The sequence below is a fragment of the Catharus ustulatus genome, chromosome 9, assembly GCF_009819885.2.
Source record: "Catharus ustulatus isolate bCatUst1 chromosome 9, bCatUst1.pri.v2, whole genome shotgun sequence".
NCBI classification, from domain to species: domain Eukaryota; kingdom Metazoa; phylum Chordata; class Aves; order Passeriformes; family Turdidae; genus Catharus; species Catharus ustulatus.
Genome location: NC_046229.1, coordinates 3,911,395 through 3,923,503, shown reverse-complemented (window position 1 = coordinate 3,923,503; position 12,109 = coordinate 3,911,395). Strand labels below are relative to the sequence as shown.

General features: G+C 46.3%; 1 protein-coding gene across 1 annotated transcript; it reads right to left on the bottom strand.

Moving 5' to 3' along the window:
* Nucleotides 1-183: 183 nt before the first annotated feature.
* On the bottom strand, nt 184-10,749 carry LOC116999954 (cytochrome P450 2J2-like). Its single transcript, XM_033067131.1, has 9 exons — nt 10,367-10,749; nt 8,685-8,847; nt 7,907-8,047; nt 5,821-5,981; nt 4,876-5,052; nt 4,188-4,329; nt 3,441-3,628; nt 2,262-2,400; nt 184-1,820 (listed from the first exon to the last, which is right to left on the bottom strand). The coding sequence occupies exons 1-9, from the start codon at nt 10,571-10,573 to the stop codon at nt 1,642-1,644; spliced, it is 1,497 nt and encodes a 498-aa protein (XP_032923022.1). The 5' UTR covers nt 10,574-10,749; the 3' UTR covers nt 184-1,641.
* Between the last annotated feature and the right edge of the window lie 1,360 nt (nt 10,750-12,109).

Sequence of the window (12,109 nt, the reverse complement as noted above, 5' to 3'; positions counted from 1 at the left end):
GAAGTGCTGAACTCGTGACTTCCCACCACAAAGCCACTGTTCCAACACTTCCTTCCTGAAGGCCAGCACTGAGCCCTCGCAGGCATGATCCCTCCAACATTCTCTGCTGTTCCCTTTTTGCTGTGCTTCAGGTGAACTCCTCCTCAGCAACCTCAGGGGATTATTTTATTGCATCTTTTCTGATTTGTATGTTACTAGCACAATCCTTTTGCTTTTCTAATATGAGATTCCTGTATCATATTTTTATAGCCCTTCCAGACCTGCTGGAAGCACAGTTCCCTGTGCCATCCCACTAGGGTTGAGCTTTGGTAGAAGCTGCTTCTGCTTCCCTGTAGCCTCCTAATTAAAATTTCCATATATTCTTTGAGATTCAAAACATACTTGCTGCTACTGCAGAGATCTCTGCTTAGATCCTTTTTATCCCTGGAAGTGTCCAAGGCCAGGAAGGATGGGGCTTGGAGAAACCATATTCCGTGAAAGGTGTCCCTCCCCATGGCAGAGGAGTTTACCTTTAAGGTCCCTTTCAAGCCAAACTATTCCTTGATTCTGTGATTTCCATCACACAGTAGCAATGTGGTGCTGCAGGGAGTGTCCCCAACCTGAGCCCAAGCACACCTGAGGCTCAGGACTGGCTGTGGCCACCTGAAACTCCAAATTGATGCAGAGTCGTGATCCAGAGCTTGTGTCCAAGGCCAGCTGCTCCCTCTGAGCAGGGACACCTCAGAATCCCTTGGCTGTTTGGGTGCTGCAGCGTTAGGGGCTGCTGAGTGATAGGGAAAGCCAACATCAAACTGTGCTTTTACAGCAAGCAAACACCTTCCTGGGAATTGCTGACAGTGGAAATTAGGCAATAAGGCTTTTAAATCCATGCATTTTGTCAGATTGATAGCGGGGAACAGGAATGAAGTGAAGGGAAGAATCACAAGGGTTGTGTTTGTTTCAGGATGTGGCCCTTGTGCCCTTCCCGGGCCACCCAGATACTGGCGGGTGTTGAACCTGCAGGGCCCTCATTTCAGCCTAAAATCTGTGCTGCGCTCAGGAGAAGGGCATTTCCCAGTTTGTGAGGTGTTAGTGTGCTCAGGAGAAGGGCATTTCCCAATTTTTGAGGTGTTGGTGTGCTCAGGAGAAGGAATTTCCCAGTTTGTGAGGCTGCAGTAGGGGTCAGTGTGGTGAGAAGGGCATTTCCCAGTTCATGAGGGTGCAGTGGGCTCATTGTGGTCAGGAGAAGGACATTTCCCAGTTTGTGAGGGTGTTGGGGTGCTCAGGAGAAGAGCATTTCCCAGTTTGTGAGGTGTCAGGGTGCTCAGGAGAAGGACATTTCCCAGTTTGTGAGGTGTCGGGGTGCTCAGGAGAAGAGCATTTCCCAGTCTGTGAGGTGTCGGGATGCTCAGAAGGACATTTCCCAGTCTGTGAGGTGTCGGGGTGCTCAGAAGGACATTTCCCAGTCTGTGAGGTGTCGGGATGCTCAGAAGGACATTTCTCAGTTTGTGAGGTGTCGGGGTGCTCAGGAGAAGGACATTTCCCAGTTTGTGAGGTGTCGGGATGCTCAGAAGGACATTTCCCAGTCTGTGAGGTGTCGGGGTGCTCAGAAGGGCATTTCCCTTCGTGAGGCTGCCCCGGGCCCCGGCAGCCCAGGCCCGCTCAGCCGCGGGGCACGGCGCGCAGCCGGAAGGGTTTGGGGCAGCGCGTCAGGCTCAGCGTGAAGGCGAAGGACAGCGCGGCCGCCGCCGGGGCCTGGAAGGTGAACTTCTGCAGCAGGGCTACGAAGAAAATGAAGAGCTCGGTCCTGGCGAGCTGCTCCCCGGGACAAGCCCTCTTGCCTGGAAAATGAGCACAAATAACCCGAAGGAGTCCCGAGCGAGCTGCAGCCACCTCCGAGGCTCCAGCGGCCCGCGCCGCCGTGCACAGGCTGCGGCGGCTTTTCTTCCTGGAAAGGTTAGGTGGCAATGTTCACCCACACAATCTGCTCAAACCTTCCCCACAAGTTTACTGCTGAGCAAACTGCGCCTGTTCCGAGAGGCAAGAACGGAAACAGTCTGAACAACCCAGTTATGCAACTGGTGCAAGAAGAAAAAGCGCTTTTTAAATTTTTTTTTTTTTTTTATCTCTGAGCAGCCTCTCTTAACTGTGACTGGGATTTTCACTGCGGGGTTGGGCTGGAAGCTGGACAGGAGCGGTACCCCGTGCTCCATAAGCAGTGTTTTGGGTGAGAAATAAAAGCTTTGCAAAAAGAAAAGGCACCTCCCCATCCATCATCCTACCTGCAGAGAAGGGCAGAAAAGCCTCCCGCCTCCTGTACTGGCCGTTTTCCAGGAAATGTCCGGGATTAAAGGTGTCCGGAGTCTCCCAGACGTTTTTGTCGAACATTATTGAGGTCAGGCTGGTCATTAGGGTGGTGCCCTGCGAGAGGTGGAGAAAAGGGGCGAGTACGCGGCGTGTTGTCAGACTGGGTTATTGTAGCTCTGTGAGCTACACTCTTTTAAGGGCAAAACATGTTTTTTTTTTTCCCCTCTAAGCTACGTAATTAAATAACGGTGAAAGCCTGCAGGATTGTTCACTTGTGTGTGCCTTTACGTATCGCCGAGTGTTGATCTGCACCCTGCGCTGCAGTAGCGGGTGATGTTAATGCAAACCAACTTTAAATTGGTTGCACTGCATTCCCATAGGAACATGAAGCAATTTAATCAAGTAATTTTCAATCGATTTGTTTAAATGGGCTTTTTTAGAAAACAATAAAACTGATTTGATTTATCTCCACATTCTCCATCAGCAAGAGAAATATTCTGATCAATGTGGAGGAAAATGCCTGGATTTTTAAAATTTACCTTATTGCAACCAGTCATATAGAAGACACCAGTTATATATAAATCCCATATTTGCTTTTGTTATTGCAGAACAGTGTCTGTGAATCATCAAGTGCTAATTTTAATAGATTATTATTATTATTGTGTAGAATTAACAAACCCAAATTGTTTGCTTTCCTGTGTTTCCTAGCCCTCTTCCTGTAATGTGTTGAGGGTGTCTTTTACAAAATATAAAACATAAATCTTTTAAAACTGAAAATCATAGCAAACACCATAAGGATCTCACAATTCTCCTTCTGTAAGGAGGAGAAAAAAATCCCCACAGCATCCATCAAGAGGGCTTGTATTTTCTATATAATTGTGGTATTTCTATAAGATCCTGTTGGTTGGTTCCCTTCCAGGTAAGATTTGGGGCTTGGGGCATGAAGACCCTGCACTGGTGGGATGAAAGATGATGGGATGAAGGATGATGGAATGAAAGATGCTGGGATGAAGGATGATGGAATGAAGGATGATGGGATGAAGGGTGGTGCGATGACGGATGGTGGGATGAAGGTGGGCGGGATGAAGGCCGGTGGGAGATGAAGCCCAGTGGGATGAAGGCCGGTGGGATGAAGACCAGTGATCCCCACGTACCTTGGGCAGGTGGAAGCCAGCCAGGGTGGTGTCGCTGGTGGCCATGCGGGGCACTCCCAGGGGCACCACGTTGCCCACGCGCAGCACCTCGCTCAGCACGGCGCTGGTGTATGGCATCTTCTCCTTGTCGGCCATCGAGGGCTGCCGGCACTGCCCGACCACGGCGTCAATCTCCTGCTGCACTTTCTCTGCGGGGTGCAAAACAAAATTCAAAATATCCTTCTTCATAGAATTTTTAGAATTGGAGAAGCTCTCTAAAATGATCAAGTCCAACTATAAACCTGCACTTTCCAGTTCATCACCAAACCATGTCCCCAAGTGCCACATCCACTCTCCTTTTGAGCACTCTCCACTTTTGAGCACACCACTGCCCTGGGAAGCCTGTTCCAGGGCTGGACAACCTCTTCAGTGAAGAAATTTTCCCTAATATCCAACCTAAACCTCTCCTGGCACAAGCTGAGGCCACTTCCCCTTGTCCTACCCCTTGTTCCTTGGGAGAAGGATGGATCCCCACCTGGTTGCACCTTCCTTTCAGGGAGTTGTAGACCATGAGAAGATCCCCCCCGAGCCTCCTTTTCCTCACTCCCACTTCCCTCAACACCTTCTCCTAAGACTTATCTTCAAAAGATTCCCAAGAGAATACCTGGGTACAGGCATATCCAAGATGTGGCAGAGCTGGGATGACTCAGTTCCCTGAGTTTCCCTTTCCTAATTTTGGCCTAGCAAAGCACCCCTCAGTGGCCCTACCCTGAATGTGGGGGTACGCGGCCATGTAGAGCAGAGCCCAGCGGATGGCAGTCGCCGTTGTCTCAGTCCCAGTTAAGAACAGGTCCAAGGTGGAGCACAGCAGGTTTTCCTCGTGGAAATAGGAGGTGGTGTCACCCTTAAACTTGGAGGGAAAACATGGCAATGAAAACTCTTACTCTGGAGGGGATGCTTTTAAAACCCAATCCAAATTTACCCGTGCATAACTGAAGTCCTGCCGCTCCTTTATTATCTACCCCTGGACTTGGAAACTTCCAGCCTTTACTTTCACTGGATTCCAAGCCCTATGGACTGTTTTGAAAGACACCCTGGTTGTTGTAGAGTGGCTCTTGAAAGCAGGTAGTACTTTTAAATGTCAAGTTTCACAATAGCAAACACAGGCCTGTGAGTGCTCGTAGAAACATGAACATGTTCCCTGAGAGTCCTCCTACGCTGTATGACAGAAGGAAAAAGGGAAGAAGACAAAGTGTAAATCCTTTCAAACGGGGAAAAAAAAAATCTGTGTGTTTTCAAAGTGATCAGGCTGCTGCTGCTGCTAAAGTTTGATGTGGCAGAGGTAGGGAGGGAAGGAAACATGTGAGGCAAGAGTTCCCCTGACAAAAGAGCCCTGAATCTTCTCTGCTCATTCTGTGGGTTAATCTTGAGGTGGTTTTAGTTATTTCCCTCTTACCTTTTCTATTTCCTTCAGGTAACAGTCAATATAATCTCCTGCCTCGGACTGGTCCAAATCCTCCTTGTGCTTTGCAATCACACCTTTCACAAAATATTGAAGTTTCTCCCAGTGCCTGAAGATTTTCCTGAAGGGTCCTGGCAACCATCTCATGATCAAAGGAAAAGCATTATAAAGCTGATAAGAAACAGAGCAAAGAGAATTTCTTGAGTTAGGAAAGAGTAGGTATCATAGCTGAGAGGTTGGAACTCTCAATTAATAGATTAAGTCTGCTTGCTACCATGAATAAAAATCATTCTTGCTATAATAGTCCAATTTGTACAAATTTACTTACATAGGTGCAAACAAGTGCAAACAAGATAAGAACTGGACAGATATTTTCTGCTGATAAAGTTCTCAAATACTGAGTGGCCAAAGCTGCCCCCTAATGTGAGGTGGCCATAGGTGATGTGGATGCAGATGTGTGTGTTCCCATGGAAGGGACAGAGATCAGACCATGTGTGTGGCCACGCAGAAGATACATCACCAAACCCACCTATTTATTTTTTAAACTTGGAATCTCAATTCTTTTTATAAATAGAAGTTATTTAAGAGACTGGGTGGGATATGGGTGTGGGAAAAGATAGGAATTTTCAGTGTTACTAATTCTTTTTGTAGAAACAGATTCTTTTAAGATTTTCCCATTGTTCTTTCATTATGTCAGGCATAAGATTGGTTTCAGAACCCTGTAGTGATTTTGTTCCATATGTCCCAAAAATTTTAACTTATTTCAAGATAGACTTTCAGTATAAATCAAATCTAATGTAAAACAATTCTCATAGTCATCTTCCTTTAAACTTGGCTGTTTTTCTACAGGAAAAGGCAGATTATATCAGTGCCTTAGAAACCTCAGTTTCTGAGCTGTTACGTGCAGCTGAAGCTGGAAAAACATCCAAGTGGCTTTACCTGGCCCCAGAAACTTCCGATGAGCAGCAGCGTTTCAGCCAGGGAGTGCAGCAGTTCCTGGAAACGGTTGTCATGGTAGTCAAAGCGGTTCCCAAAAGTTATGGAGCAGATGATGTTCGAAACAGCACTGTTAATTTTGTAATGTGGGTCAAAGGGTTGTCCTGGAGGAGAGAAAAGGAAAGGAAGCTGCCTGAAGGGAGGTTGTGGCTGGATGGGGGTTGGTCTTTTCTCCCAAGGACCAGGATAAGAGGGAACAGCCACAAGTTGTGCCAGAGGAGATTTTGATGGGATGTGAGGGAAAATGTCTTCATTTGAAAGGCTGGCAGGGTTTGGAAGGAGCTGCCCAGGGCAGTGGTGGAGTCACCATTCCTGGAAATGTTTGAAAGGTGTGTGGATGTGGCACTTGGGGCTGTGGTTTAGGGGTGAACATGGCGATGCTGGGTTAATGTGTGAGCTCAATGAAATTAAGGATCTTTTCCAACATAAATCTCTCCATGATTCTATGATTCTAAAGACAGCTTTCATTCTTTTTTCCTGTTCAGTCTCAGTCAAAACCACGTTCTCTACCAGATCCACAGCTGTGAATCAAGGGGAGACCTCACCTGCTTCACACCCATGGTGGTGCTCAGGTTTCACCCCATGTCCTGGGGTACCCACCATCCCCACCACCGCCAGCATCCCACTGGAGCCTGGGCACTATGGGCCAGGACATCCCATCCTGCGTGCAGCCCAGGCTGCTGGCAGGCAGTGACGTCAGCACTCACTGAGCTGCCCAAGCAGGGTCTGAAGCATTTTCCAGCAGCATGCTGTGCTATGGCTGTCAACTTTGGCCACACCAATGTGTGTTTGGTGCCAATTTTATATGCTGGGAGAGGGTCTCTCAAAGCTCTGCCCAGGGCAGGGAGCCCAAGAGAACCACACTGCAAAAATACCATTGCCTGGCCTTTAGTTGTCACCATGAAGAAATCAAGGGAGCTGGAGGAGAGAGGGGAGAGGGTTGCAGATCTCTGTGCCCACCTGTAAACCCCAGCAATAGTTGCTGTGGCTCACAGAGCACATTTATAAAGTGAAGTCTGATGTGATGCCTATCAGATCGGTGTTCCCTGAGAGAGCTACTGAGCAGAGACCTTCATCTCCTCAGGCACATTTCAGCAGCCTGGAGAGCCACTTGCTGTGACAAGAGACTGACTCAGTGACAAGCCCAGTCCAGCCCTGAGCTGCTGTTGAGCATCACTTTGAAATGCAAGGCACTCCTCACAGCACTGCTGATCTCTCCACTCTTCAAGAAAGTAATTAAACCAGGCTGGTGCTCAGATATTAGAGTGATGGACATGATCACTATTTGTCATTACTAATGGGAGGAAAGGCCCAAACCAGCAGCTTAATTAGTTTATTGATTAGGACTATAGAAGACTATAATCAATTGGCAACATGGAGTATTTGGCCTGTTCAGTGCAACAGCAATTAAAATGGAGCAAGTTTAGTATATAATTTCACAATTCCTTTTTAGATCTTTCTTGTTTACTATATATAGCTCCATAGAATTAGCTCAACCCCATCTGCTTCTATTTAAAGCTGAAGTGCAACATCACCCATGTACCAACATACAAATTATTCTTACTAATATTCCTCTGGCAGTTTATAAAAGCTGGACCATAAAAGAGCAAGGCACACACTTCATCTGTGCGTGATACAAAAGGAAAGCCTGACTAAACAAGTTTTAAAATACTTTGCAAAACCAAGGACAAGCAGAGGTTAACAAAGCCTCTGAGTGGAAGTGTCTGATAGCAGGAAAGCTGCATTTATTCCTTCGCAGAATGCATGAGACACTTCGTTAGCCATATAAACACTCACGTTTTAATAAACACCTAGTATATATTTGCTTAATATTAATAATGAACAACTAAAATAGGAGGCCTGAGGTCTAAAATAAGTGCTAAAAGGCACAGTCTGGGAGTGTAAGATAGAGATTTGAGCTATTGAAGAAATGTTTTGCACGTTTGGAGCTGTGCTGGGGTAAGAGTTTTACTTCTCATCATTCATTTGGCTGGAAGCTCTGAGCACAGTGCTGTGCATTAACCCCCACCTTTCTCCTCCTCTATCGTCTCCACGAGGTACCGACTCTCCTCTTGCACTTTTTCCTCAAAATTTACAGCAAGGCTTTTCAGTGTTGCTAAAGCAAACTTTCTCTGCTGCCTCCATATGTGCCCGTTGGATGATATGAGCCCTGTAGGTGGAAAAAACAGGTGAGCAATCCTCTCTCTGGGTCATTTGTGAGTGTTAGGATTCCAAAACAGGCATTCATCGTGGACAGAAACCCCAAACCAAGGCAAACAAAGCTCGTGGATGTGGAAAAGCCTATGGCTTTGCCTGGGAATTAAAATTCAAGAGTAATTGGCTTATGCTAAAGATCTAGCTTTATGGATTTGCTTTAATCTGCTACTTTGTCACTTTGCGTGGGAAAAAAAGGTGTAAGCCAAAATACTCTGAGTACTATCACGCTGTTGGCAGAGCTGCAGGCAGGAGCACCCCGTCTCTGGAGCTGTGTGCAACCCAGGCAGGGAAAGTAAAAGGGAAATGAAAACCAAGGGGAAAGGCTGCAAGTGTATCGATCTTCGGGCAGCTTGCATTTATTTCTCCTCTTTCATTAAAATCTGGTTTTGAGCCCATCCTCATCCCTGTCCCACAGAGATTAAAACATACCCCTGTGAGATTATTAGTCTGAACTCAATTCCTGCCTTCCCCTGCACAAGCTTTTACAGGTGCAGATCACAAGGGTTGAATTCAACCTGCTTCTTTCTCTCTAACAGTTATCATTCCAAAGAGATGAAAGTTTTGTCCCAAAGTCCTGGTAATGTGCTTACCAAAGCCTTTAAATATTTCCTGAAGAAGTGGAATATTTGGCCGATCAGCAAATATTTCAGCCTGGTGGACGAGAGCTTCTCTCACCATCTGGTACCCATTGACCACCACAAATGTCAGACTTCCAAACTGCACGCTGAAGATGTTCCCATACCGACCTGTGAGCTGAAAGAGAGTTCATTGTCCTCTGAGAACAAGAAGATGGGGAATTGCAAAACTCACCTTGAACAGGGAAATCTGACTTTGAATTTAACCCTGCTTGAAACAAAGGGACTTTAGAGAAACCCAAACCCAAGTGTGCAGGTCTCATCCAATCTAAGCTACTCTATGAAGGCTGGAGAAGGTATAAATAGGGCTGGAGAGCTGTAGTGTGGGAGAAATGTTGGAGTTATATTTTTTGTCTTGGTGTGACCTGGGCTTTACCAGGTGTTTCCATCAGTTTGGCTTGTAACAAGGATGTAACTTGCTTTGTAACTGATGGGCATCTGCTCTGTCCCTTTCTGTCCCACCACCTGGGTCACCACACTCAGGCTCTTCCTGCTGAGGCCAAAGCATGACAAATTATTCCTTTCATCAACTTTGTGTCTAGAGCAGTGTGGTTTCTTCTCCAGCTCTCCCATTTAGACAGGAGTTCTAACTGCTTATTGCTGGAAATGTCCTTCTAATTTTAAGCCTGACTGCATTTATGGCCAAATTGCAGCCATTTTCCTTGCATGGACTTTGCTGGCATTAGTGTCTCCTCTGAGAAGTATGAGAGTAAAGGGGGGATCATATCTTCTCTCTGTCAAAGAGCTCATCCCCTTCCTAGAATGAATCTACATGAAAGGACACACAGAGTCACCCCAAACTGCTGTGGTGACGCATGAAACCAGTCTGGGACCAAATGGGTGTCTCAGTCATTGTGTGCTTGTAAATAAATGGGATTAATTTTCTTAATAACTGTGTGTATTGACAAAATATCCTGAACTTGCTGCCTCAGCTTTCCCTCAGGATTCCCTCAGGGACTGCTCTGCTGCTGGCCTGAGAACACCCAGGGTAGAAAGGCTGGTGTCAGCCTGCTAAGCAAGAGCAAGACACAAATAGTCATCAGAAAGAATTTTTACAGCCAGCATGTCAGAACTTCTTCCACCTTTTCAGAGAGGAATACTCAGTATGTATAAAATCTCTCTCTTTTTGTCTCTGGTGGGAGCCAAAGCTATGGAAATCTTTCCAGAGAGATCACTGCCTCTTTCTGCAACACAGAAGCCACCACAGGACATAACTCAGGATTTTAAATGTTTCTTTAAGATGTAATGGGGAGAATTGTTGGCCTCTGAGCAAAGACAATGACAGAGGTGATCTCCAAACAGTTCAGCTGTCACACAGAACATTTCACCTGTCCCCCAGCCTGGTCCAGCCCTTCCAAGCCCTTTCTGGGGTCCAGAATGAAATGGTCACAGTCAGATGGGAAGAAAAAGGAGGAAGATGTAGGTCTTCCTCTGTTATGGATTTCTTTCCCACTGGACCATCCTACCCACCTGGAAGAGAGGGTGATAGTGAGAGATAAAACCAGGAGGAGTCATCTGTCTCATGTGGTTATAAAATACCCAGTTCTGCAGAGGCTGCCCTTGCTGCCTCACTGTGTGGTGATAAGTGTCATGGAAGGGTAAGATATTAGTAGGGAAAATGTCCATGGAGCTCTTACCTTCTGCAGTGCAAGATGGAGGGGCTGCTTAAAGTCCACAAAGGTTCCCACGAGAGGAAAGAGCTGTGGCCCTGGAGGGAAATTCCTGGGTCTTCTCTTTTTCACAAGGTCAATAATCAAAAGAGATATGACCAGAACCACCAAGAGCATCCGACCATTCAGTTTTTTCAAGAGAGACACCAAATCAGGCCAAAACAGAAGCTCCATCTTGGCTGATGAACTTGCAGGTTTTCATCCCAGGAAGGGACTTGATTCTGGTGTTACATTTGCTAAAAGAGGAGTAAACAAGGACTGGAGAAGAAACAAAAAATACTAAAATGCTGATAGCTGGTTGGGGACAGAAGCTACTTTTCCATGTACAGCTGCTGCCAGGCCACGTGCTGAATAACTAACTTTAAACACCAGGATCTCCAAAAACAACCTCAGAACCTCACAAGATTTGGCCAAACCAAAGCAATCTTGCAAGCCTTGAGCTTTACATCTCCCTGATTTTCTTATGGATGAGCATTCCTCCCTTTTGCCCTGAACAAGGGGCTCCTTTATAGAGACACCCTGCTGGGATTATCAGCAAACATTCGAGGTGAGGTGAAAGCAGCTTACGGGGCTGATCACATGTGGTGGGCGTCGCGTCGTTTCAGGGATGGTGAGGCATCTGAGGTGATGGACACCACACAAGTGGCTGAGGGGCTGATCCTGTTAAGTGCTAAGCACCATCTGCAAAGGGCTGGGTGCCTTCAGCACCCACCAAAGCCTTCCTGGCTTTGCCGGAGCTGTCAGGGGAGGTTCAGACAAGGGAAGAACTGCAAGGGCCCAGGGCTCCCCCAGCCACACCAATGAGAGTTAAAGGAGCTTAATTTCGAGAGTGAGAACATAGGCTCATGTGCTTGCCATGGGATTGGAACTTATGCATTTAAATCTCCTGGGTTTTCTGAAAATCTCCTTTGCATAAAGCTTCACGCTGTCCTGGGGGAAGGCTGCAGTGGACTGACAGTGACCTCTATGACTTGGAATCAATCTTGTGTCACTTGCTGGTATTTAGCTACAACTTGGTTCCAGCTCTCTCTTTCTTTTTCTTTTTTCCTTTTATGAAATTTACTTTTACAAATAATCTAATTTTATAGTAAACCAAAACTATAAATAACGAATTTTCAGATTATTTGCCTAGAACATAATGTGAGAAATTCTGAAGCGTGGTCAGTTTTTACTGCCACAGAATCCTCTGATGGTTTGGGTTCAACAGAATCTTAAAGATCCTCTAGTTCCAATCTCCTGCCATGGGCAGGGATGCTGTGTCTTCAGCTTTAAAGAAAGTTTTAATTTTTAAGGAAAAAAGTGCAGCTTTTCATAGGAAACAATAATTGGGAAAAAAACATCTGGTATATTCCAGTCTTTCACCATTTTAAAAAGCTTTGCTGTCTGTGTCTTTCATTATCTTAGAAGCACACACAGGCTGACAGACCTGCACCTTGGCTATGGCAGGAGTCTTTTTTAGAGGCAATAGTTATCTGCAACCCAACTCTTCTTGCTTTGAAATATTATTTACAGGTTCCTAGATGGGATTAGGCAGCAAACAGGGAACAGCAGTGGGAGAAACATCTCCCACCCCTCGTGTACAAAGCACATTTTACATGTCCCCATAGCACAGCTGTGAGCAGCAGTGGTTGGATGTGCTTTGCTTCTCCTCATGCCGGCGCACCCACGGTGCTCCTGCACCATTTGCATCCACGCACCTCTTCCAGCCTT